The sequence below is a fragment of the Globicephala melas genome, chromosome 6, assembly GCF_963455315.2.
Source record: "Globicephala melas chromosome 6, mGloMel1.2, whole genome shotgun sequence".
NCBI classification, from domain to species: domain Eukaryota; kingdom Metazoa; phylum Chordata; class Mammalia; order Artiodactyla; family Delphinidae; genus Globicephala; species Globicephala melas.
The window spans coordinates 34,401,909-34,429,763 of NC_083319.1; the positions used below are offsets into that span (position 1 = coordinate 34,401,909).

The following is a 27,855-nucleotide window of genomic DNA, read 5'->3' on the forward strand; positions in this document are numbered from 1 at the left end:
TTATTTGATTAGTGCCCCTGAATGTACCTAATTTCCCTTCACTGTTGCTGCCTCCTCTCTAGGAGACCCTCCTTATCTATCTTGGGCTCCCCCCCACCCCCATGCCCACTTGCTCCACCTCATGGCTTTTAAGACTAGATCGGTCGTGTGGGGAAAGAAGGGCAAGAAAATGACAGATATACCACTTTTGTTTTGTTTTGTTTTAGTGCCTCCTAGCACAAGTTCTTCCAGGAATGTCTAGTAAATACTAAAGATGTGGCTTTATTGTCATTATAGATCTTGATAGATTAGCTGAAGGATGGGAAGAAAAGCCATAAAGTCAGTATAAAACCTTATGGTCAGTTGTGACAGTTATGGCTAGTAAGCTGGATTTTTGTTAAGTATTCTTTTAGTGTTAAGAAAATTTTCTTATCTCTCTTCCTAAGTTCACATAATGCACAAACTGGGCAGTTAGCTTAGCGACTGGGATGCAGTCAGATTTTGAGAGATTTTCCTCGTGGGGTAGTAAAGGGAAAGTGGCCAGGATACCTTACATCAGAGCAAAGTTGAAAAGTAGGTATTGGAACTTGGACAGGAGACATCTTCCTGTCATTATCTGAAACCATGAGGCATCTGTGCAGTTCTGGTCAGCATATCATTTATTTTTTATTTTAAAAATATCCCAAGGTAGAAAAATAAAAGGATAAAGGGCATTCCAGATATGTTCAGAAAAACTAGGGTTCTTCAGAATATGAGAGGATATAGGAATAAAGGTTAGAGTTTGGATGAACATGATTTTCTCCCTAGTTTGGAAACTGTCTAGAGGTATATACATTGAAGCTTGAAAATGTCTCAGATAAAGTGCTTTTCATGTTGGAGGTGTATGAAAAGGCATCACAGCTTAGTGGTTAAGAACATGGCCTGAGCTAGACTGTGCCTCTGCCTGATCTTAGGCACAACTTATGTAACTTCTCTGAGCCTTAGTTTTCTCATCTGTAAAACTGGGTTGATAGTTGTACTTATTGCAAAGTGTTGTGAGGATTAAATGTTTATAAATAAAGTGCTTAGAACAGTGCCTGATACATAGCCCTATTTGCTTGCTTATCCTCATGGTACAAATAAAGGCTGAAAATACAAAGATTCAAGTATTATTTTGATAGTACTTATCATAGTAAAATGGATTAAACAAAATGTTGTGTGATTACTTGGTGTACTTTGATTTTTAAGGTTGAGATTATAGAAGATAATGATCATACCCTCCCTTAGGTAGTGCTGCTATCAAAAGTGCAGGGCTTGATGGACCATTGGTCAGAATAGAAAAATGAAAACAACTCATGTTGCTTTTTATTCATTAAACTAGAAACTGAGATGTTATTAGCTTGTTAATTTCTGATTAACACAAAGCATTTGGTTTCTTCAGGTAACATGCAGTGTGAACTTTATAATGTCCTAGTCGCTTTTCAGAGCATCCAACGTAACTTTTCTTTGTGAAAATGACATCTTAACGTGTTTAGCGAGAAAAGTTCTAAACATTGGAATAAATGACCTGGTTTCCATGCTATCTTTGCTCAATTTCCTTACCTGCAAAGTAAAATGAAGTAAAATAACTCCATGGTTCTTTCCGGGTCTTAATAGTCAGTGATTCTTTTATTTATGTTGTACTTTGCATGATTACTAGCAATTTATGTCCTAAACTATTGCTCTCATTTTATAGGATAAATAATAATAGACATAAGGTCAGTTGCATGAGCAGCTTTTCTAACATCAGCCATGAACTAGTGGCGGAGTTCTTGGCTTTCTAGTTTTCTTGCAAGCAAAGTTTGACTTGCCTCTTAGAGAAGTAGCTCCTGACTTACAAGGAATTTAAAATGCTCTTTATCCTCAGTCATCCCAGCTGATTGCCCTTTCCTGCTGTGGCATCTTGTTTTCTGTAGCCAGCTGCTCGAACAAACCCTGTTCTTTCGCTTGTCTTCTGAATCTAGTTTTTTGCGGTCCCTCTAGTCCATATACCTCAATTCTGAATCTCCTGTTTCACACTAACTCCAACAATCACATGAATGATTTCACAGGCCAAACCAGTGAGTGAGATAAGTAAGCTTGCCAAATCTGTATCAGCAGTTTTGATTTGTTATAAAATTAAGGTGTAAACCACATTTGGTTTAAACACACACAGCTGAAATAGCACCACTGAAAAACTGGCTTTTTTCTCTTAGAATTACGGCGAGCAGTAAGAAGCAGTCTATGGAAAAAGGAGACAGTTGCTCATCAACATGAGTATGGACCAGAAGAAAACCTAGAGGATGACGTGTACCGGAAGACTTGTACTGTGTGTGGCCATGAACTGACATACGAGAAAATGTGATTTTTAGTTAAGTGATATGTTTTATAGTGTGGAAATTTAGATTGGTCTTGTTCAAAATTCATCAAAACGTAAAGTCTTCATAGATGAATGAAACACTTGTATAAATAATGCTTAAATAATTATGTATGTTATGGCTTAAGAACAAGTTTCAGTTAAGGTCCAGCAGGTCTGGTTGTGGGCAAAATATTGGGTCTGTGACCATTTTTTCTACAATAGGGATGGGAGCTGAGTGATAGGTTCAAAAATGTTAGGTTAGAGCTAAAATTGAGAAGCAACCAGGACAAACCCTAGATTGAGGTAGGAGGAAGTAGTTTTGCCTTTTTAGTAGTAAAGGCAAAAACTGGCTGAACTGGATTCTTATCCCAAGAAACAGCAGGGATGGTGGTAGACCACTGCACCCCAGAGGCTGGGCCAGGTCTTCTAGACTACTACTGTCTGCAAGTCAGGGAGCAGGGAGCTATTGCTGGGACAAGTTTTCTGTACCCTTAGGGTTTACTACTATAAATCTTAATATTAGTTTCCAGATAGCCCTTTTCAAATCTGGATTAAAATGGAAAAACAGCTATATTGTTTGTTGATCAAAGGTAGTGATAAGTTTATCATAACTTGTTAACATTTACTGAGCATTTACCACCTGCCATGCAGACACTATGCTAAGTGCCTTACAGGTATTCTCATTTAATCCTGGGAGGGAAGACAGCTTGCTGTGCTTGTTTTAACACTTCTAAAGGAGGGGTAACCTACAACCTGACATCACCTCAGACATCTTGATCAAGTTTAGGTAGTCAAATATTCCTCTATCTTGTCAAAAGGATTACAAGGTAGTTATATCTAGTAAGAGCATTTGATCCCGAGTGCTTGATTACAGGGTCTATGCATTCTTTTCCTGATAAAAACAAATACAAGTTATGATAAACTAGATATTTTCAAGTTCTTTGACAGGACTTTTTATCCTACTGCTACAAATAAATAGGAAGTTTTTGTACATTTTCATTTCTCTCTCTAGATCAGCTCTTGGAGATTATGCTTGAAGAAGGGCAAAAGTCAAAACAAGTCAAATCCAAAGACTTGAGACTATAATTACTAATTGTTCTCTATATAAGTATTCAATACAGAAATGTTTAATATACTTACCGAGTGTTGATTTTTTTTAATGTGTTATGCTGAATATTACAGCTCACTAAAAAGCGATTCCAAATGGGCGGCAAGAACTTCTTGGGGAAAAAAAAAAAACCTTCCCAGCAAGTAACTAGGGGTTCAGGCTGCTGACAACAGCATTACTACTGGGAGACAAGAAGCCCTAAAACCACCACATGGACATAGTTTCAGATTCCACTTACTACCTGTGGACCTTGGGTAAGTTACTCCGTGGGCCTGTTTTTATCTATCAGATGGGTATAATAATGTAAGGACTCTCATGACGATTAAATACGGTGAATCTATAGCATCTGGCACGTAACAGCCAGTTGTTAATGAGCACATCATATCATCAGGACCAGTGTAGTTAATAGACTTGTCCAGTTGAGGTGGGCTTCTAGTCACTCTTCACCTTCATCAATTTAGGACAATCCTGGTATCCAGTTAACATTGACAGCCAGATCTGCTTTTGGTTGCCAAGTTCTGTCCTCATCTTTCATTTTCAGGTATAATTGTAGATTAGTAAGTTAATACAAATCACTGCTAAATACTTTCCAGAAAAAGCAAACAAACTTCATATGAACTGCTTTCTGAATAATTCCTGGGAGATTTAGAGTTAAGGAAAAGTATATGTTCACTTTGACAAAAGCATGTTAAATGGCATCAGCACAGTTTAATAGAATATTGATTTATTGCAAGGTACGACGTACAGTTACAGTGACATGCCATTCTTTTGTCTGTGTGAGCTTCATTAGTGGGGAGAGCAACTGTGGAACGTTTGCTCTTGTACCTTTATTTCTTCAAAACTCAGTCTCTGTTTCAGTTTTTTCATATACCTAGCTGCCAGACTGGGTCAGAGCAGGGTTACATCAGTGAGCAACTGTTAAAAGCAACCATTACACATGAAGAGACGGTCCAAGAGAAAGGAGGTGAAAACCTAGGAATTCCTCTAGGATTTGGATCAAGTAAGTATAACTAGCCAAACTTTGCAATACATTATGAAACGATTACAAAGCAGTTTAGGATCAAAGTTAACCAAAGCCTTAAATGGTTATCCTTTAGCTTCTTGAGGATAGGAGCTTTTTCTAATTATGTAGTTTGTGGGAAGGAGGAACAGTGTAAACAAAAGAACATTTAGCAAAGAACCTGGGTTTCAGTTCCCTTTCTGCCAGTAACTTGCCATGCAACCTTAATCCTGTGACTATTTGTTAAATGGTACGGTATTTAAAAATCCTAGGAATTTCCATCTATTGAGTAGACTATATTCTGTAGCCACTAAATGTTATGATAAACCAAAGAGACCCCATATATTAATATGGAAAATACCTAATGCATCATAAACTTATGATGTACTAAGCTAAAAAAAAGATTGTACAGATGCACAAAGATACTTACAGTTGTGAGATTACTGGTAAATTTTTCTGAAGATTTAATGAAAAAAGTCTAAAAATGCTAGGATTTGGAATGTCAGATAATCCCTTGTGTGTTATTTAATTAACAGTGTACTTTTACCATCTTAATTAAGCCTCAACACCATATAGGAAACAGGCTCTGGAATTAGTAATTACTTGGCCCACCCAGACTCCACAGAAATAAAATCCAAACCTACATCTAATGCCAAGTATAGTTTTAGCCAATCTAGCTACTTCTAAATCCCACTTTAGCATGTAATTCACTGTATGACCTGACAGATGTCTCAGATTTGAGGAAATGACCAGATGTTCTAAGATGATGATAGTTCAAAACTTATCTGCACATTGGAATTACCCGGGAGCTTTAAGAACTACCAATGTCTGTGTTCCACCCCCAGAGAGTGTGGTTTAATTTAAAAAAAAAAAAAACTTTAGAAGAGCCCCAGGTGATTTATGTTCAGATGAATTTGGGAACTTCTACTCTAGTAACATCTTTTAATAACAGTAGTGTCTTAAAATGCTACAGTAATGAAAAATACTTTGAAGAGAAAACTTCAGATGGAGGTAAGAAACCTCACTTTTAGTAAGAAACCACTAATTTTAAAGTAGACTGAGATGATAAATCATGAAATACCAAGGTTTAAAAACCATATTTTCAGTTTTATTTCAGCCATGTTAGGTTACCATGAGCTGTGAAAAGCTATGCTACTCGATGATAAACCCATCAGTTCTGTATACTACTTTGTAAGCTTGACCTCTAGTGTTGCACATACCTCACATCAGTTATCTTTTGTGCCTTAAGGAGAAAAAATATCAGAGAAAAGTTGTATCTGTCACATATATAATACATCCATCCTATGGCCATTGTCACATTATTGTCATTAGGGAATATCTGCTTTTTAGGGGGCAGTTAAAGGTAATCAATACCATATTCTTCACTGTCCTGTCTTCCCCCTCTGCTTCAAGAAAGGATGCTACAAGAAAGCAAGCATTCAAACCATCAAAAATAAGACATTATTTTGAGATCTTAAAAAAATCTTGACAGGAGGGGGAAAAAAAAATGACCCTTAGGCCTGCAGGGCACAGAACTGCTGGAACACAGCCAGGATATGAGGGTCTAATTCAGCAGTGAAGAGCAGGTTCTCCAGGGTCACCATGTACTGCTGGATTATTTGGTGATGCTGTGGACACAGAAAAGGGGATAAGTGTTTAGGTCAGGAGAAAACGCACATAAGCAATCTTGCAGAACATTTTCCTCAGAGGCCCATCCACACTGGAATGATGGGAAAGAACAGGAAAAAAAAAAGTGGTTTTGCTGGTAGGAATAATAGGCCCCTGAAAAGCCTCAACATTAAGAAAATGTAGGAGTAAACGAGTTCCAAAACAAAACAAAACGATGTTCAATAATTTAAAAAATCCAGTTCTGGCCTGCTTCTGTGTAAATGCAATTTACTTCAAGGCAGTGGCAGCAGCACTTGCTACTATTCTAGATGAGGTTCAGATGCGTCTCTTCCCTAATCAGGACAAAATACAGTATGACTTTTTAAAAGCTGTCAGGACAGGGACTGATCTAGGAAGATTTAAAAAAAAAAAGGGGGTGTTGAGGGGGAGGTGGTATACATTACAAATAAGAATAGCACTGTTACTAAGTAACCATGGTTTTAACCATGGTCCCTGAAACATAAAAATTTGGAATCATTTCCTTTTTTTGGTTAGGGCTTTAACGTATCTCTTTGCAAAAGAAAAAAATATTAAGAGAATTAGCCAGTGATATTAGCCAGTGATCTGTGAAGTATTCCACAAAATAGGAAAACCTCATTTTTTTAAATAAATCTTTTAAAAATAAAGAGGTCATCTGTCTTACTGAAAATCAGTGACTTGTTGAGCCTAACTGGGAAAAAAAATGTCAGAAAATAGTTTCTTCTATGTGTACAAATATAAACTTTAATATACTCAGATTCCTATAGGACTAACTAGGGGCTGTTAAAGCTTTTTAATTTGACAGTAACTAAAAAATCTAGAATAAATTTTTGTTTGGAGCCTTAAAGCACTCCCCCCCCCCCTTTTATGCCTTCTGCTTTAATCACTCTTTTCTAGAACAAACAAATGAGGATTTGGGGTGTTAGTATCTGAAGATACAAAGGATTAGTTTCACTCTCTTATAGATCTTTTTTCTTTTCTTTTTTTTTTCCTTACAGATCTTTAAATCTAGCAGAGAGTAGGTGTTGCATTTTGCTTTCTATAAGGACCTCAGAGAACTTAAATAGCGCCTCCAGAAACAAGGTTATCATCTGCACATTGAATTTACAGAGATTCTTAAAATCTGATTACTCTTCCCTTAGCATTTTTTTCTCTATATGTTGTATTACAGCTAGGCTCTCCAAAGAGAATGGCAATTAGGAGTCTGAATGATACAGAGCCAATTTAAGCCTAAATATTGTGATGAGCAGCAGTAGGAACAAATGGACACTAAGGGGCTTACAGGTACTACATAACCTCCTGACAGATTTGATGACTTTTTGAAATGGAAAATCCCTGTGGCTGGGAATAATGATGTTTATTATATAATCAGTTTTCCACAAACCTGTAGGAAGATCTGCTGGAGCCTCTCTATACAGTTCTTATACCACGGTGTTAATACACTGGTCCCGTCAGTTTCACATCGTACCAAGTGCTCAGTCAAGATCATGATAAAACGCTGGAAATGGGGTACAAAGTTCCAGAGGTGTCAGAAAAAATTCTTATACTTCGGAAACAATCAAATTTTTGACCAAGAGACCTCAAAGGTATTGCTTGTTTCACCCTTTGTGGTGTGTATTCATAACTTTCATAATTCAATAAATACTGTCAGTGTAGAAAAGCAGTGATAATGAGTTAGTACATCGTTTTCGGCAATACCCGAAGACCTTTAATGTCTAGATTAACTTATGCTAGTAATTTTTCTTAGAACCTGTTCTAAGGACATAATCAGAAATGTTAACAGGAGTGTATACACAAAAATCTTCAGGAAGGAAAACAATCAATAGATCAACAATTGGGAATAATTAAATATGAAAGAGGTATTTAACAGTAGTATCCATTTTTTTTAAAGCAAGGAGAAATGCTCATGCAAGAATGCTCATTAAGTAAATAACAGAATTACTTTTATTTTTCCCTTAGAAACTTTTATATATTTAAGATCTTATAAATGAATATGTATTACTTCTGTGATAAAAACATTTTTTAAAACTAAAGAAATGTACTGTTTCTTTGAACATATCAGTGTCCCAAGCCAAGATACCTGAAATATGACAAGGAAGAGATTCTTTTGTTCACTCTGAGCAGATTCCACTTTCTCCTGCAGTCTTTCTATTTGTTCCTCAAGAGCCCCATCTTTCCTGTCACTGCTTCTGTCATCATCATCACTTCGCTACCGAATGCAAAGGAACAAAGGGAAAACACCATTTAGGATTGCAGTGTATTAAATCACATCAAGCAAATCTAAGGATTTTTATTATGTCTGGTCAAATGCTATTTGAAGACTTGTATTCTATAGTAAAAGTACTCCAGTGTCCCAGACATACAGGCAAAATGTCCCAAGTCCTATGAGTACCTCTTATCTAGGCCAGGGAAATTCAGTGGCACTTGGGCAATCGTGGTAGATTTGCTATAAAGCAGAAGTAAGTTATGCCTTTTATAAGACAGCCCACTCAAGGAGGAAATACGTGTCACATTGAAAACAGCTTTGAGCTCCAAGGAAAATATACAGCTGATTTTTGTTATTCACCATAGTCTGTTTTATGAAATTGCTGGGAATCCTGAGTTTGTGAACACTGAACTGCTGCTCCTAGGGGAAATACAGGGTTAGGGTCTTGGGAGCCTCTCATCACAACACTTTCATCACCGTAGATCTGCGCTGCCCTCACAATAGCCACCAGCCACGCATGACACCTGAGCACTTGAAACGTGGTGTGACTGAAGAACTGACTTTTAAATTGTATTCAGATTTAATTAGCTTATAACTAGTTACATGTGGCTGGTGGTCACCATATTGGACACCACATATCTAGAGACCAGAGTGGTGTGAAGTCAAGTCTCTGGAGTTTGTACATGTATAAAATGGGGATGATACCATTTACCTTACAGTATTTTAGATCTGTGTGTTTACATACACTCAGGTATATAGGAATGTCTAGATGGAGACTAGCACTCGAACCTGCTCTAGTTCATATAAATCATTAAACTTGCTTCTACCCTCTACTCTGATAAATGTGCATAACTGGAAAATTCTGTCCTGAACAATACCAGCACTGTTTGCTAAATCACAGGATACAGCCAACTCACTGTTTCTGCCAAATAGCTAAAATACTTAACTTCTTATTAATATGAGAAGTATGAGAAGTATCTTATAGGCCTGGGAGTGACCCCCACCCCCACTACCCCCAACCTTACCGGGGGAGTGGTGAACACAGACAATCTTCTCCCTCTTCCCCTCTTGCATCAGAAACTCTTATAGAAACACAAGTGTCCTCCTTCCTTCTCCTCCCTTTTTGGGAAGGCAAACATGAAACTGATCCAGAGATGGTGAACTATGGAGAAGTGAGGTTTGTGGCTTCCTAAACAGGTTCACCGTGCAGAACGAGAGAACAGCAGACCCCAGGTCCGTCCCTTCCTCCACTTCTACAAACAGCTCTGCATGATTTGGTCTCGAAAAAATAAGTTCCCATCAAGGTAATGAATATTCGCAAAAGTTTCTGGTATATTTTCTTTGACCATTTACAATCAACACAAGACTTACCCGTTTATGTTGCCTTGCGAGTTTTTCTTTAGCCTCTTCTAGCTCCTTTTGGATCTTAAGAACGTGTTTGTTCATCTTACGAATTGTGGAGTGCAAGATTTCCCAAACAAACAATCTTAAAGTAATAAGGCATTTGATTACTATATGTTAAACTCTACTCATAGAAAATAAGACCTCTCAACTTTTATAACCTACTCATTCTTGAGGTTTTATATAGCCTTCTGTTTTTTTTTTTTTTTTTTTTTGCGGTACGCGGGCCTCTTACTGTTGTGGCCTCTCCCTGTTGCGAGCACAGGCTCAGCGGCCATGGCTCATGGGCCCAGCCGCTCCACGGCATGTGGGATCTTCCCGGACCGGGGCACGAACCCGTGTCCCCTGCATCGGCAGGCGGACTCTCAACCACTGCGCCACCAGGGAAGCCCTAGCCTTCTGTTCTTTAGGCAGACAGAATAAGGCATATCTCTCCAGCAACATTATGATTTTTCTTGTATTGTCAACTGTGCAAACATCTAGCTCCACCCATTACTCAGGTGAGCTTCCTGAAGGCAATATTGGGTCCTTGTCATTTTTCTTATTTCCATCCCCTACTAGACACACATAGAAGGTATGTGTATATATTCAATGAAATGGCAAACCAGAAAAAACAGGTTAGGAACAAAAATACATTTTCTCTCTTCTAAATGTAAACACTAAGTATTGCAGCTTGAAATGGAAACAATCTGAGGCTCATTTGCATGGTTTATACTGTTGATATTTAACTAGCACAAACTCAGCCAATTCTCTTGACACATTTAAGAATCTCATTAGTTGATAATAGCTATCGACTGCTAGGCTTTTAAGAATGAGATATTTATGTCAACTACTTGCTCAAATACCAGGATCACCTATAAGTGCTTTAAATGTTTGTTGCATAAATATGCATGTGCTTTTTAAGTAGCTTCTTAACTGCTTGTATGTCTATACATTTGGTCTCCTAACCCCAGGATATACAGCACAGAAGAGTACTTCTTTCTACAGATTTTGATCTGGACAATGACAGTTGAAGTGGAAGATAATAAACCAATCATTTCATAAAACTCAAGGTCTAGAATGTTAGCAGATAGGATAAAAGAGCACAGTACTTTAACTCTGGAAGGGGTGGTCAGGGAAGGCTTTGCAGAGTTAGAGTTGCAGATGTAAATCATTCAGGATAATGGCTAACACCTACTTGAGTTGTCAGTTTTCTGAGATTTTGCAAATCTGAGAATGGTCTGACGTTGCCTTCATTTGTGAGTACCTACTTGGCTGGTATGATAACCTCAGACCACATTCTTTCACCCTAAGGATTCAGTTTATCTCAGACTAGTGTCCTCTGCCAATAACATACAATGAACAGGATAAAGGTTGTGATGGATATTTATGTCTTTGCAAGTAATTTTCCTTTGTTTCCTGTTTTGTGTCAGCTCTTGCTGTCCCAGTCCTGATCAGTTACAAAGCCTATGGACTCAACATCATGTATAAGAACCAAACTTAATGAAAAGCCTCTTTCCTTTAGGAGGAATGAGTCTAGAATGAATCTTCTGTGTATTAAATCAAGGACTTTTATGACAGGTGAGACCTCCCTTCCCCAGAGGCATTCAGGTGCCCACCAGGCTTTCCTCAGTCCCTCCATGATGTGTAATCTATGACGGACTGTGATTTCTACCAGTTCCGGGGGTGCATTTCAGGTCCCCGGTGGAGCTGGAACTCCTGCCCATGTCCCATTGTCTAGTTGAGACCCTGCCATACAGCCTGATCTTCCCTCCCAATAGTCTGGATCATTTATAAGCATTTCTCCTGATTGGCTGAGTCCTAATTCAACTTACGTATATCCCTAAGAGACACTGCAGCCGGACTGGCTGTGTGGATTTCCATTGTGCAAGAATCTTTGCCAAGTCCAATCCTACCAGATTGGGCCATTATATTAATATCAACCTGGTTTGGACCAGAATTTGGAGCTCATGTATAAGGGACCACACATAAACTAATTCTTAGAGAACAGGAACTTTGTAAAATAATCCGTATTACCTAGTAAAGTCACGAGATAGTTCTGAAGAGAAGATCCAATTTGCTACTGCAGCACAGTCAACAATCTGTGTACGAATCATCTTATCTACTAGTACAGCAATCATCTACAATCAGAGAAAATAAATTATTAGGGTAAATCACACTTATATGTAGGCCACGATAATCCCCCTGCTGCAAAACTGAAGTTCATTTTCAGTGGCTATGGAACTGAACAATTTAACCATTAGGTCTTAAGATTTATTTTGCCTTCTGCTTGGCTCTGGTACTTATTGTAAGAATACAAGAACACAAAGATTGAGCAAAAAGAAAAACTCTGAATATTAACACTTAACAATGTTTCTTTAAATTTTAGATGATATATACAAAATATATAATTTCCATCGAATCTTAAAATTTAGAAATACAAGGTAGCTTTATCACAAAAGTCTTAATATAACTCTGAAATTTATTTTAATGCCTCTTTATAATACATGGTATGATAATAGTGTATCGAGATTTGACAAATCTGGAGCTTGTTTTTTAGAAACTGGCTAGACTAGATTATTCTTTCCTACCCAACTGGAGAACCTTCCAAGAAATAAGCATTCTTATTAAGTACTTAAAATGAGCTGAGATATTACAATACCAAACCAAATCATAACAATTGCTCTTTAAAGAATAACTCAAACATCATTACTTTTTCATAGCACTAAAATTACAGATTTAAAAACTGTTCTATAGGCAAGAATCAAATTTCATGTTCTGCAAACTAAAACGATGGTATTAACTGCCTTATTTTTATACCTGTACAATCAGCACCTCAATATGTCTTAAATAGTTTTTACCTGTGGATGGTTCCGCCAGACCTCAAACATGACTCTTAGAACATGTAATTTTCCTTCATCACTTTCAGCTAGGGTTTTGAAGACTTCATGAAACCTTTTGACAGTGGGGGGAAAAACACCACATACAAACTTATTAAACATTTTAATATTTTCAAAGCCTTTACAGTGCTACTCAGTTTACAGCGCAATATATAAATGCAAAATAACCAAACGTTAACCATTAAGGATATAAAAGGTATGATTAGGATTTCAGTTTGTATGGAATTTGTCATAAAATCTTAGGAAAATTATACTATCATTAGCCTAGGACTATAGTTTACTGTGTATCTAAGAATAGATGAGGGCTAAGGAACTAACACAGGTGCAGTATTCTGACTGTGCCTTCTGTGAGAATCCTGCAAGTCATATACAGACTTGGAAGTTGAGACGGGGTGAGGAGTCTAGTTTCTCTGCTCAACTGAAGGAATATCTGTATGTTCTTTCTTCATTTGGAACTGTAGGACGAGTTAGAAAGTTCTGTCTTTAGATGCCAACCTTTGGGTGGTTCCTAAAAATGTAGCTGGCTCTCAATTCTGCTAACCTTTTTTTAGGAAGATGCTTAGACAAGGTGGCAACTTTTTTTTTAAAATAAATAAATTTATTTATTTATTTATTGATGTATGGATGGATGGATGGCTGTGTTGCTGTGTGTGTGCTTTCTCTAGTTGTAGCGAGTGGGCTTCTCATTGTGGTGGCTTCTCTTGTTGTGGAACATGGGCTCTAGGCATGTGGGCTCAGTAGCTGTGGCTTGCAGGCTCAGTAGTTGTGGCACATGGGCTTAGTTGCTCTGTGGCATGTGGGATCTTCCCAGACCAGGGATCGAACCTGCATCTCCTGCATTGGTAGGTGGATTCTTAACCACTGTGCCATCAGGGAAGTCCCAAGGTGGCAACTTCTTGACTGTATATATGACTGTCCTATGGACTCAGGTTTTTCACTTGTTTCTCTAAAGGTTTATATGAAAAAATGTACATTCTATTGAATATATATACATGCAAACTGTGCTAACAGACTGACAGGAGCCATAGGATGGGGATTTTAGCTACCACAAACCAAAACCCATTGTATCAAATTATATGATAATACTGTTATTAAGATCTTCACAGTCAATAATTTTAGGTAAAAATCAGGATGCCATTGGTGTTCACCAAACAAAGTCCTGAACCCTCAAGACAGCATGTGTGTTCTTGTTGTACTTACTTTGCAAGAGCACTGAAGGAGTGGCTGAATGACTTGGCTGCTAAGTGTAGCAGAGTCTGTACAAAGACCTCTATTTTCAATGGGTTAAAGCTGAATCCTTCATCTGAAAAACAGCCCACAGTAAGAGAGTTAGGAAAATGTTTTAAGTATAGCAATTTTTTGGTCCCTTGCCTGAATCGCTAAACAGATGGCACACTCACATCCAAATACCAAGTGAGACATTCAAGCAAATGTCTTTGAGTACTAATAGATGATAAAAGACTATCACTGATTTCAAATACTCAAAATATAAAACTAAGCATAATCTTAATTCTTAATTTTTTGGGATTGTTTCCCTAATTCTTCTATATGATCCATTTCTTTTTACAAATACCACATAGATTTCCTTGTTCTTATCTCTCTACATGGTGGCAAGATAATAAATATAGTAAAAGAAAAAAATACAGTAAGCCCTTAACAGTTAGGTCTATGTCCTGTTTGAGAATGTCTAAATTTAACATTTTGAATTATACTTTCTAAATACATTTTCTCTAACATCATAATACAAGTTTCTTAAAAAAATCTAAACAAACAAAATCCCAATAATAAATAACCCAAACACCATTAATGTTTTGACTGTGTCATTTTTCTGTGCACGTCATTATGTAACACATCTAACAACAAAATCTGCCCCCCAACAAATGGTTAATAACCTAGTTGTCCCAGTAGACTTTTCATCTCTTTTACTGATTTTTTTGTTTTAGTTATTGTAATTTTCAAGATGTTTTAATACGACATAAAGCAAGTCCCTCTCATTCTTTTTGTCTTATCTGTTGATGATAAACTTATAGTTTAATTTGGAGAGAAAATCCAACTTTATAATATACCAAGTCTTTCTGGGCAGGAAACTCTCTAAAGTGAAAAGAGGGAATGTTTAAGGGAGAAGATAGCTGGGTTCTGGGAACAATGGTCAGGCTGGACAGGCCAAACAAATATATTGCTTTATGAGTATCCCATGAGATTTAAGAAAATTATGTTTATACTTTTAACATGGCCCATACAGAGTTCCATTCAAGAAATATTTAATTCCCTTACCATCATCGTCATCCTGGTTAGGATTTGGTACATCTTTCAGAATGCTGAAGATTTCATCATTGGTTGCTTTACTTTTAAAGGCAACAGCTAAACAGAGGGCAACCGAATGTCCAGGAAGAGAGTCTAAGCACAGAATGGGGAGGAGAGTAGACCAGGTTTTAAGACTATTGTTGCAATTAGTTAAATAACTGAGAAACCTTAAAAAAAAATTATTTTCTTTTAAAATAGAGTACTCTTTCTCCTAAGATCAATATTCTGTATAAAGATAACCACATGTGAAAGTTTCATTTAATAGGGCAATGGTTTTTTCACCTAAAATAAAGCATAAGAGGTAATTCTTGCCCCGATACTTCCTTAACACGGAGCTAACTGAAATTCAGAGTATGAGGGGTACTGATCTTCCTCAGGGATGAGGGTGAGGGGACACAGCTGCAGCTGTCCTTTGACAGTCCTCAAATCCCTAGGCCTCCGTAAGCTGAGAATCAATGTATTCTCTTTGATTTTGGTCAATGTACCCTTCCTCCTCCCTTTCCCTACGACAGTGGAAACTAAATTTGGGTTTGAACAACGTGAAGGCTGCCAACTTAAGACAGATTTTTTGCTTTTCTCTTCTGCTGAGTCCACACACTTGAATATGTGTAAGCCAGATGCTCATGTGCTTTGACTCCACATGTTTACTGGTGGTTAATACCTGTTGAGTCCTTACTGTATTATATTGTACTAGTATATACTGATATACTGTATGGCGTCACCAGAACAACTACTTTTAATGTAAGGTAGACAAAGAGGTAACAAAAAATTCTGACGTAGAATATGAGTTACTAAGCACTTGGAATGAATAAAGTCAATTACAACAGGTCACATGTGCTGTGTGCTTTTCTTGAAAGTGGGAGAGAAAATACGTGAAGAAAAACAGAATCCTCTGCCACTGTGACGTCTACATTCTAGGTGGAAAACCAAGATATTCACATAAGAAGTAGCCAGAGAGCAACACAAAACTGGCTTGCGTTAAAAAATATTTAAAAGACTGGAGCTTGGGCTAGACCCTGGAAAGAGAACAGGAATCAGAAGAGAAAGGGCTTTCTAGAATGGGATAATGGCACAAAGGCAAACGCAAGAAAGCATAGAAGAAATAAAAAAGGAAGTGGGCCTGGCTGGAGTGGAGGTTAGTTTGAGAAGAACTGACAAATCATAAAGTAGGAATGACAAGAGGGCCTTAAGTGTTAGGCTATTTCTATGGAAAAAAAGAAAGCTCAGTGTTCAACAAAAGTCTGAACTCTTTGATATCAAAGACTGTACCTTATGGTTCTCTGAGCCAGTACAAAGCAGAAATCAAAACTTGGCACTTACAAGTACCACATCAAGCTTTGCTTTTTCAGGAAAAGACAGTGGTCAAGAGCAGGGCTGCTCAGTATCTGACTCTGGGCTTTACCACTCAAAGCAATCTCACTCTGGCTCTTTGAAGCCATTTCCTCATTGTAAAATTTGTAAAATAAACATACCTATTTCTCAGAGTTGTTTTAAGGAATACGTGACATTGTAACATAGGAAATGTACTTAGCATTGGAACCAACTGAGTTTATTTCAAGGAAAACAGGTGTAGTCTGAGGTGCAGGTGGAGAACCAGGGGTACAATATGAGAAGGCAAGGGAGAGGAGTGAGTTTCAAGATGCAAAGAACTGCTACACAACACGAACTGGAAGGCTCATGGAGGAGCTGTGTTCAGTGCCATGTGAAAAGACTAACTTGGAAACTCCACACCTAACTCTCTACCAGTGCTCACCAATGTACAACCTTACCTTCATTAAGTGTAAAGCACAAAATGGCATATCAAATTATATAGCCCCCCCTCGATTTATAGTGCAACCTCAGAAATGATGTGACCAAAAAGTAAGAAAAGCATGTTCAAGAATTTACTTCTAGCGGCATACTGCTGGTCAAAATACAGTCTATGTGCACCTGAACTGTTACCAGATATTAATCAGTTCGAGTAATCTCCATTGCCATGACAAACGTATTTTCATTCTATTAAGTTCTGGCTATAAATTCATCTTGCTATACTTAGCAACATTTAAAATAATGTCATGGATATAACATTATAAACAATATTAAAAGAAAAAAGTAACAAGCCAGTAATAACTAAGTAAATCGTAATAAACCTTCAAAATGATAGCAAATAAAACAATAGAGGTTAGTGAGAAATCACCTTTCAAACAGAAAATATAAACCCAAGAAGAGAAAAAGTTCACTTTCTCCACCTTAGATAACCGACTTAAGAGAATACTTGCATTAGTACCTTTTAAAAACAGGATTTGTTTTATTACTTACTGCTACTTTCATCTCCATACTTGTAAATGCAGGTTGGGTTTGCAGGACATAGAGCTGAGAAGGTAGGAGGGACAATATCTAATATACGCTGATGGTAAGACAACCTACAATACAAATAAGAGCCTCAGAAAATATCATTCATCAGTTCCATTCTTCAGTAACATCCAACTTACCCAGAAGGTCACAATCTCCAACACCCCGGACTCAGCTGACAACCAAGAAATAAAAGAGGACAACAAGTCTTTTAAACTGTTGTCTAGGCCAGCACGAGAACTCAGGCCTTCTTCAAAACTTACTGGTTTGCACTAGGTGTGGGCCACTGGGTCCACAAGCCTGGAGGCCAGGTATGTGGGGTGGTGATGGTGGGGTGGGATGAGGTAGAGGAAACCGTTTGTATGGTTGGGAGACTTGGTTGGGTTATATTGCAGCAAATAAATACTTATTGAGGCTAATGGGAACCAGGTTTCTTAATGCCTGCAAAGGTATTTACAAATCATGGCAAAGGGGAAGGCTAGGAAAAAAATGAGATGTTTGGTTGGAATTGGAGGGATACACACATCTAAGTGGATATAAAAATAGTTACAGATGTGTGTGTGTGTGTGTAGAAATATATTCACTACCCTTGTCCATCCAGAGGGCCTACAACCAATGACACCCCAATAGTAACAAGCACATCAAGTGTCCAGACCTTGCTTCCTAAGTGCCATGCTCCACTAAAAGAAACTCGGACTCCTTGAATAAATAGATGATTCCAGGAAAGGGGCAAGGAAACACAAGATAAGCCTGGAATATCTTGTGCCAGAAATAAGGAAATGCTCAATGAATGGAGGGGGACATTAAAGAAGAAAAAAAATGGACACAGGAGCCACAAGGGACTCCCAATGGACAAATCAGGGACAATCTGAGCATCATAATTAATAAAGACAGTAATGAATTAGAACCCACTGAATGAAATAGTCCCTACTGATATATAAACACAGGAATTAATAAATGGGTGAAAAAGGAAAGCTCTTTCTTACAGTAGAATGCCAACTAATAAATGTAGAAAAAATAATAGACAAAGAGAATCATCACTTGGCAATTACCACAGTGGTGACAGATAAAAGTACAAGTTGTCAGTGGAGGTCTGATAAAGAACAGGATGTAACCTCAGAGTATTTCCCACAAAATATTAATCAACTACAAAGGGAAAAAATGGTGAATTTAAGTTAGAGAAGCCTGACATGGCCATGTAATCAAGGTTAACATCTCTAGTGGTGGGACAATGCAAGACTTGAGTCATGAGGGCGCCATCAAGGCAACACAACAAAGTAAGGCCTACATTCTTTAAAACTGACAAGGACATGAAAGATAAAGAATAACAGCTGTTCAAGATTGACTGAAGAGGGCTTCCCTGGTGGCGCAGTGGTTGAGAGTCCGCCTGCCGATGCAGGGGACATGGGTTCGTGCCCTGGTCTGGGAAGATCCCATATGCCGCGGAGCGGCTGGGCCCGTGAGCCATGGCCACTGAGCCTGCGTGTCTGGAGCGCCTGTGCTCCGCAATGGGAGAGGCCACAACAGTGAGAGGCCCGCGTACTGCCAAAAAAAAAAAAAAAAAAAAAAGATTGACTGAAGAAAATGACAACTAAATGCTACACACGTTGTATCCAAGAATTCTGGACCAGAAAGGGAAAAGACATTGTTGGGATGGTTAGCAAAATTTCAGCAGCATCTGTGGATCGTATAGTGGTATTACTGTATCAGAGCTCATTTCCTGATTTGGAGAGCTGTATGCTGGTCACGTAGGGGAGTGTTTTTGTTTTGAGGAAATATACAACCGACCATTAAAGGATGCTTGGACATCATATCTGCAACTTGTTTTCAAAGGGTTCAGAAAAAGACCAATATAAAGGGTAGATTACATACACAGAGAGGGAAAAAGGACTAGGACATTAGAACAAATGTAGTAAAATGTTAACTAGGGAATCTAGATGAACACTATACAGAGCTCTATTTTGGCAATTTTCCTGAAATCTGAAATTATTTCAAAGTCTATTTGACAAAAAAACCTTATTGGCTTAATTCACATAGAATCCAGATGGCATGGTTGCCCAAGTTTTTCAGCCTAAATCTTGATTACAAACTTAAAGGGAAGAGAGGTAGGTACTTGGATTTTAAAAATAATATTCTAGACATACATCACAAATGCAGAGAAGGGAAAAATACCCCCACAGAAATTAGAAGACCTAAGCCAAGGAGAAAACACAAAGAACTTACCTCATACATTTTTCTAGAACTTCTCTTACAAACTTTGGTTTGGGACTTTCTGGATCTTGAGTAAGACAATCTGACCTAATGAGGAAATATAGTTTTGTAAGTTCTTACACATGATCTGCAGCTATACCTAACTTGTACTTAGCTACAAATAGTTCCCTTCTACCTAAATTATTACATTTATATACATACAAAAAAAACCCTAAATCTTTCAGACTGTGAAGAAGATTGCTTTTATATTATAGTTTTAAATATTAACTTTTTTAAAAAAATGGCAGACTGTAGAGAGAAGAAAGATATAATATACATAACACTGCTTACCAATCTTCCCAGCTCCAACGGAACTGGAAGTTACTTAGATGATGGGAAAACCAATTAATAAACCTATACAGAGAAGTGGGGTGGGGGGACAGAAAAGGATGAATGGTTGCAATTTATAACAGGAACTTACATAATCCTTCAGACAAAACCCGATTTCCCCCTACCGACAGCTGTATTTTCTCCTACCAGTTACCCTTTTCTGTGCAAATCCTGTAACTCACCTTCTACTTCAAAAAGTAACAGTCCCCCATCTCACTCCTAACAGTGCTATCCTTTTTAAGTGAATAATTGATATGATTCAAGTGCCTGTTTTATATCAAGTACCTTATATATGTTTATATAATTTAATTCTCACAATAACTTCTGAGGAATGTATTATTTTCCCCATTTAACTGACAACGAAACAGAGGTGTGAGGTGCAAAAATAAAAAAGATTAAAAACGTTTTATAAACGGACGAGCCAAAGTAGTCTCTCATCATCATACCACACCCTTTCACCACAAACAACAAAATATACCATCAAAGCCCCCTTTTCTCTTAAAAACACATCTGATCTCTCTGACTAGATAGGGATCACCTTAGTAGACTGTATAACACTGTGAAATTTTTAAGAGCCCAATGAACACTTGCTGAATGAATGGCATAATAGGGATGCCCAGCACAACTGATGGTTTATTAATTAGACTGGGAAAAAAACCTCAGCAGACACCTTCTTAAAGCACATCCCTCATGTATCTATAATTTCAGTCATTACAATTACTCAAGATAATAGGTCAACAACACAGGATAGCCTTTACTGATAATTTTCAAATATCGCATTTGAACAGCAGACATGACAGATTATGGAAATGTTCAATATCTGTCCTGATCTACTTTGGAAAACTGACAGAAGAGAGAACACCAGCTAATAAAGGTAGTACATGATAGACCTCACCCAGAAGATGACAACAGGCATGAAATTACCACAGCTATAAAAATCCAATATGGCCTTTTGTATAAACTGAGTCTTGGAGCTGTAGTTACATAGTAGCTAATTATTTTAGAAGCAGATACTATTCATAAACAAAATTACATATTATATAAACATAAATATACAGTATTAGACTCTGCTTCTACATATGGGTTAGCATAAAACCTATTTTAAAAGCTTACCTACCCAATTACAGAGGGAAAAGTGTAACCATACCAAAGAACTAAACAATGCAATTAAAGAAAACCTCAGTATGGGCATCATTTCATGTTGAAAATTAAACTAGAAAGTGTAATGTTATAACAATTACAAGTTTTATTATATAAAGGATTATTTGTGGGAGGCAAGAAAGAAAAACCAACTTGGAAATTCTTAAAAAGGTGATTGTTTTCCTTATCAAATTCTTTTATAAAGTACAGGGAGAAGAAGCTGCTAACACTCAGTACAGAAATAAGGCAATTACTATACCTGTCTACACATGTAGTATTCATCGTGTCCAAACGCATGTATAACATTTCAGTTGCCTGTGCAAGCTGTGAATTTCAGGATAAGGAAAACTATACTCTCCTTGAAAATAAGCTGTGGTAGAAAAAATAAATAACATTTCTTAGAAGTCTATATAATGACTAATAATGCTGAGCTTTGTTTCAAGTAATTGATCTTTGAGGTATCAGTGATCTACATTTGATCTGTATACACCCATGAAATCGAGATAATGAGCATTTACATCATCTCCAAAAGTTCCCCATGCTCTTTTGTAATCCATTCTCCCTTTTGCCCCTCATTTATGCCCCCAAGCAAATATTGGTCTGCTGTCACTATATTACTTTGCATTTTCTAGGATTTTGTGTAAATGGTATCATATAGTGTGAATTCATATTTGTTTGGCACCTTTTATTCAATATAATTATTTTGCAATTCATTCATGTTGCTGCCTGCATTGAAAATTTGTCCTTTTTTTTTTATTACTGAGTAGTATTCCACTGTATAGCTGTAACAAAATTTGCTTATCCATTCTGTTGATGGATATTTGGATTGTTTCCAGTTTTGGGTTATTACAAATAAAGTTATGAACATTTATTCTCTTGGGTAAATACTCCAGAGCAAAATGGCTGGATTGTATAGTACACGTAATGTTTAACTTTTAAAGAAATGCCAAACTGTTTTCATGAAGTGATTTAAACCCACAAGCAGAAATATTTAATAATCTCTTAAAGTCAGGCCAAAGAGAGTACATTAAAAACAAAGGAAAGGATACAACTTGGGGTAGAGAGCCAGGCTGAAGTTTACACAGTTCAATGAGAAGTGTTGTGTACATCACATCAATGTGAGGGGGTGCTGGAAGTTGAAACAGCTCTGCAAAGATCACCTACAAAGGAATTACAAGTCAGAACTCAATTCAACAGCTATCTACACACTTCTACTATTAGAAACACCTCAATGTTCTAAAGTCTAACTCTATGGTATTCATAATAAAAAAAAATTACTTTTTAACCTTTAAAATTATGCTCTTTAAAACACAAAGATCTACAATTGAATACTGTAATGAAGATTTCTTATCTCTATGACTCAATCAAATAAGAATATGCAAAAATTAATGCTTAGTTGATACTTCCAGAGAACTGTCCAATTTCAACTCTGGAAGTATCAGAGTTAATTCAGGGAGGTACAGTTTACTGGGGACTCACAGATCCACCAGAGTTTCATTCCTATAAGAAGTAAAAGTCCTTTGTAGACTCGGAGGATGGGAACAGAAGATAGTTATTAACTCATTCTACACTGTTACTATATTCTTGGTATTCCAAGACTTTTTTGCCATGCTCTCGTTCACAAACTTGTTTCCTTCCTCCTTATATAATGTGTGGACCATCTATCTCGACTTCTAGAGCCTGGTCTGCATTCCTTCTTCTCACTCCCATCTCCCATACTTTTGTATGAATTTCTACACATTTTGCACATTTAAAAATATGACTTATGTTTTGCATTTCAACTGACATGTCACTGAGTCAAGTTCATAGCCTAACCACACTCTCAAGTTCTATAAAGAGAACAGATGCAGCATTTCTAAGGAAGTACATAGGTATAGTATGAATAAAAAGTGAATCAAATGATACATAATTATGCTCACTTTGAGTATTTTAACATAAATGAATAATGCAACTGACAGTTTGGGTCAAGTGAAAACACTGTTTTTTGGGAAATAAATCTCTACAAGGTGTTCAACTACGCTACTAGTATCATCCTTCTGTATGACTTCATATGGAATCAAAAGCATTATCTATTTTTTTCCACTTCCAAAACAACTGGCTCTTTTGATTTCTAAGAATAAATAAGGATTCCTACTTATCCCTACCCTGTAGGAAATAATACACTAGTCAGGGGTATGCTAGTAATAAGAGGCCAGATAAACACAGTTAAAGATGGGTTATCTGCCTAAAGAATACAGTATTTTAAAATATTTAAGCCTCTTATACATCTGTTAAGTGGACAATGTATTGATAGAGTTAGAGGTAACTTACATTATCCATGATAACTATTCATGAATGAAGATATACTATCAATATATAAATAAATTATAGGCAACTCAAAATTCCATTTGTACACTGGGCTTAACCTCCTCTTTTCTCTTTACTAACATGGCTAACAGAGCTCCAAAATTGAAAGCAATTTCCTCTCTTCTCTATTAATTTTCAGCACCTGCCAAGTAGCAAGAACAACAAAAAGGCCAAGGGTAGATTACACTTTACAGTCAACAGAAAGATTCTGAAACTTAAAAACAAGCTCCACTTGGAATGCATACCTCAACTATGTGGTAGTTCAAGGGGATCTTGTTCTTCCCAGGATAACTCACTAGCTGTGCAGCACTATATAAAAAGTGTAATTTAAGTTTAATGAGTATACACAGATATATGAAAAACTAAATAAGCAGTTTCAAAAACAGTGTATGTAGATATAAAGGAAATCTTTTTCTGAAATGTTCTAGATTTCAGTTACTTAACTACAGCACAGATTATTTTGTCTACCATAAGGAAACTCTTTAATGCATGCAAAACTCCTTAGAAGATCAAAAGGAGTGTAAGTGGGCTTCCCTGGTGGCGCAGTGGTTGAGAGTCCGCCTGCCGATGCAGGGGACACGGGTTCGTGCCCCCATCTGGGAAGATCCCACATGCTGAGGAGCGGCTGGGCCCAAGAGCCATGGCCGCTGAGCCTGCGCGTCTGGAGCCTGTGCTCCGCAACTGGAGAGGCCACAACAGTGAGAGGCCCTCGTACCGCAAAAAAAAAAAAAAAAAAAGGCATATAAGTAATAATAGTAAGGAAGTATATTCAGATCTACTAACGTAAAATGTTTTATAAGGTAGACCATTCCCAAAATACTATATTCCTTTCCATTTTAAGATCTAAACCAAAACTTTCCAAGGTTTCAGAAAATATTAAAAATAAACTTTTCCAAAGCTTGATGTCTAACTGCTAGGAAACAGCAAAACCATTAGTATTCATTTATTCCCACAACATTCATACCAAAAACAGCTTGCCATTCAAGTTAAGTTGTCCAGAGCACATGGCAAATATCCATACAAAAGAGCAGGCATCATATGCATATTACTATAAAGCACTACAGTACTATACAGCATCCAGGAAAGTACTATTTGAGGGTGAAGTGCCTCCAGAAAGCTAGAGATCGGTCTTAGCAAGACAGGGCATCAGGAAGAGAGGAAGATTTTCTTACTCTTAACGTACATTTGCTCTTACTAAATCATCAAGATTGCTACTTTTTCTCCACTCTACTAAAAGTACCATGAAAAGCATCTTACCAAGTCTTCCTTTCCTTCCAGTGGGACTTAACGATGCAGTGAAGATTCTCTTCTATCACAAATCTTTCCACTGAATGACTCCCTGGCATTACAGGACCCTGGAAAGAAAACCAAATACATATACTCCAGACCTAGACAAAATATTATTTTTCATTTATTCAACAAATATATCAGAGCTTATTATGTTCCAGACACTGTATTGGATGCTGGAGATAAAAGTTCACAAGTGTGAAAGCTCTGTATTTCAGCAAATTTGTTCACTTATGTCTACAAGAGAATTAGAATGTCAGCTATAGTGTTTTTTCTACTGCATCTGACACTGTACTATCCTTGCCCACTTCAAGTCTTAAATGAAGCAAACTAAGTAATTTTTGTATATTATTAGTCCTATACAGTTTATTTTTATTTATTTTTTTAAATAGAACAAATCTAAGTTTATTTTTTTTATTATTATTTTTCTTTAAACAATTGCCAAGACTGGAATCAAAGATAAATAGAAGGCACAACAGTTTTGCTCCGGTTTTGTGTTATTCAGATTTTTGAAAATTTTTGGGGTCTTTTTGGTTTTTTTTTTTACAAATACAAATTAAACATGAAAAAACTCTACTTCAAAAAAAAAATCTAACAGTTCAAGAAAAGCTTATCAGTTGCATTCTAGACATTTAAAACCTATCTTACAGTTTAAATTTCAATGGTAAAAACAGGTTTTGGAACTGTTTTGCAACCACGTATCCAAAGAAAAACTCTACTAACACCTTTTATTCAGTTTTTAACCATACCAGAGAGAATCTAAATTGTCAATTTTTCCAACGGCAATTTTTCCACAGCAGAAGGTAGTCATGACTCTCAAAGAAGAGACAGTTTGGGTTCTTCCTGCCTTCAAAATGTTTATCAAATCCTGTAATTCTCACAGGCTTTTGAAAAATGTAGAAAATAAGTAAAAAATATTCCAATGAATGAAACATACCAAATGTCAGTAATAAGCAAGACAATCCTTTGGGGAAACTGTTAAAAAAAAAAATCCAGTCTGTATATGCAAATAAAGCAAGGAAATGCAGTCTTTTTTTTTTCTTCTTTAAAAATCCATTTTTCCTAAAATATCATTCCACAAAACTGGAAGTGAAGGACTAAAAGGTGGGGGGAGGGTGAGAGGGGAAGGAGCACACACCAGTAACACAAAAAGTAGAACTGTACAAACTTAAGCAGTTTATCATAGACTAGGATCAGATTCCAAGATACCAAAGGTTGGCTGAAGAAATCACCATTCTGTGGGAGCTAGGGTTTGTACTGCTGCCTGAAGATCGGTGAAGAGCAATTCACTGCCTTGGAGCAATGCCCGTTCCCACTCCAAATCCTGGTTTCTGCACCATGCCTCCACGGGGTGGGCCTCTCACCCCACCACCCAGCCCACCTCGAGGGCCTCCAGGTCCCCGAAAGCAGTAATCTCGGCGATCCCCTTCCCGGGCAGCTTGAGTCTTCTTTTCTTCCACATTCAGACGGACCTCACCTCTGAACATGATGGGCCTGTTGTTAAGCACCTTCTGAACAGGTTCAGAATCATCAAACACAATGAACCCAAAATTAGGTAATTTCCCACCACTGTTAATACGCAGCTCCACCACATTCCCATAATTTTGAAAAAAATCTTTAAGCTCTGGTTTGTCCACCTTATGAGGCAGGTTGCCGATAAAGAGTTGGTGACTGTCAGGGTGTCTCACGATTCTTCGGGGTTCAACGTCACCTTGCTCACCAGCCTCACAGACTGGTCTAGGTCCCCTCTGGGGAGGAACATTTATTCGCTGTTCTCGCACCCTTTGATCCCTCTGAGGCCTCTGCGGTGGAATGTGAGATTCAGGCTTAGACTCTGGACGAGGCTGTGAAGCTGGTACTTTAACAACATGAGGTGGTATCCCAGTAACTGGAACAGCTCCACTGGGTGGAAGGTTCTTACTGGTCACAGATGCCCAAGAAAAGGTTCTCAAGTCCTCCTGCACTGTCTGGCTATGTCTGCAGGTGCTGGAGAACTCTTCTGAGCATCCTCAGGAACAGTTTCTTCCAATACTGGCTCAGACTTTTCCTCTTGGACTTCAGACACAGGTTCTTGCTCTGGCTCTGGTTCAGGATCAGGCTCTGGTTCAGCAACAAGTTCTTCTAAATGTTCTTCTAAGTCATTGCTAACAGTTTGATCATAGAAAGTTCCAGAATCATCAGGTACCACCTCAGGTGTCTGCTGTCTTTCTTCAGGTTCCTCTACTTCTTCTTCAGATTCTTCCTGAGGCTCAGTGACAAAGCCACCAAAGACCTCATCTTGGTTATCTGAAGATATCATTATGAACATAGAACTTATTTGCAACAGAGCCCTCAGGAGCAAGGACAAAGGTCTGCATGAATCTCCTCAAAGCCTGGTGGTTATTAGAGAACAAGCCCATCACCTGGACCACCACACCATCATTCAGGGTGGCATGAGCATCGACATGATGGATCTTAGTGTGGCAATTGGTGAAATTTTGTGACATCACTTTCCTATGGATTTCTTTCTGTCCATAGACCGCATCTGCTGGCTTTCCATTTGAATCCAACCCCCATGGACATAAGAAGAGTTCTTTCCACAAAATCTGTGTAGCATGTCTGAGGCCTGGTTCAACAGTGTGTAATACTGTCTCACAAATTCCTGCCCGACCAGCAGGGGACTAGGCTTCTCCATAACCATTGCTTTGGTCAATTTAACCTCATTGGGGCATTTCAGGAGTAAAGAAGAGACACACAAGTTGCTCTGCACAGTGCCTGGCACACAGCGAGGGCTTGGAAAAAGGTTAGCTATTATCATCACTCAATATCCATGAACTCACTGCTCCCCCCTTACTCCCTGTAAAACCTAGGAGCAGCACTTCTGCTTCCCGAGTTGAGAAATTCTCAATGCATTTTCGTGTCCCCCACCCAAAGAAAAGCCTCCTCTGGTCTGGGTTAAGCTGGAGACCCCGTCAGGGGAGGAAGGACTCCGCGTGCGGGAGGGCAGGAGGGAAAAGCTACCGAGCCGGCCGCACGGGGCCCCAGGCCCCCGAGATCACCCTGGGGCCCGGGCGGCAGCCGCGGCTCGCTCTCGCCCGCCGTGGCCATTACAGTTTATTTTTTGAAACCATGGGACTGGATTACTTCCATAAAAAACATGGAGAGAGGGAAAATTTTGTCTCGAACACTATGTAGACATAAAAAAATCATGTATGCACTGAAAGATATCCACACTACGCTGTTTTAAAAAAGGTTGAAGAACATTATCTACATGATATTGTTTAATTAAAAAAATATGCATAGCAAACAGGT

General features: G+C 37.8%; 2 protein-coding genes and 1 pseudogene across 5 annotated transcripts in view; 1 reads left to right on the plus strand and 2 right to left on the minus strand.

Moving 5' to 3' along the window:
• Window positions 1-27,773, plus strand: part of XPA (XPA, DNA damage recognition and repair factor) — a 60,096-nt gene extending 32,323 nt beyond the window's left edge. Inside the window, exons 6-7 of one of the 3 annotated variants that reach the window (XR_009564274.2) lie at window positions 2,193-3,697; window positions 26,779-27,773. Coding sequence is in view for 1 of the 3 variants with exons in the window: in XM_030829800.2 (XP_030685660.1) it covers window positions 2,193-2,341 (149 nt within the window). In the remaining 2 variants the exon portion in view is untranslated. Of the gene's footprint in view, window positions 1-2,192; window positions 5,331-26,778 lie in introns of those variants that run through there. The other 2 variants (XR_004033711.2, XM_030829800.2) reach the window with 2 other exon arrangements.
• The window catches only part of NCBP1 (nuclear cap binding protein subunit 1), a 45,993-nt gene continuing 22,284 nt past the window's right edge, over window positions 4,147-27,855 (minus strand). For both annotated transcript variants that reach the window (XM_030829785.3, XM_030829788.2), the window contains 15 exons: window positions 24,535-24,632; window positions 23,523-23,586; window positions 21,981-22,091; window positions 21,191-21,255; window positions 19,753-19,815; window positions 19,435-19,509; window positions 17,179-17,282; window positions 14,851-14,973; window positions 13,777-13,879; window positions 12,538-12,631; window positions 11,714-11,817; window positions 9,668-9,782; window positions 8,171-8,299; window positions 7,475-7,588; window positions 4,147-6,071 (listed from right to left, as the gene is read on the minus strand). In XM_030829785.3, the coding sequence (XP_030685645.1) occupies window positions 5,958-6,071; window positions 7,475-7,588; window positions 8,171-8,299; window positions 9,668-9,782; window positions 11,714-11,817; window positions 12,538-12,631; window positions 13,777-13,879; window positions 14,851-14,973; window positions 17,179-17,282; window positions 19,435-19,509; window positions 19,753-19,815; window positions 21,191-21,255; window positions 21,981-22,091; window positions 23,523-23,586; window positions 24,535-24,632 (1,476 nt within the window). In that variant the 3' untranslated portion in view covers window positions 4,147-5,957. The remainder of the gene's footprint in view (window positions 6,072-7,474; window positions 7,589-8,170; window positions 8,300-9,667; window positions 9,783-11,713; window positions 11,818-12,537; window positions 12,632-13,776; window positions 13,880-14,850; window positions 14,974-17,178; window positions 17,283-19,434; window positions 19,510-19,752; window positions 19,816-21,190; window positions 21,256-21,980; window positions 22,092-23,522; window positions 23,587-24,534; window positions 24,633-27,855) is intronic.
• Window positions 25,692-27,247, minus strand: LOC115838664 (ras GTPase-activating protein-binding protein 1 pseudogene; annotated as a pseudogene).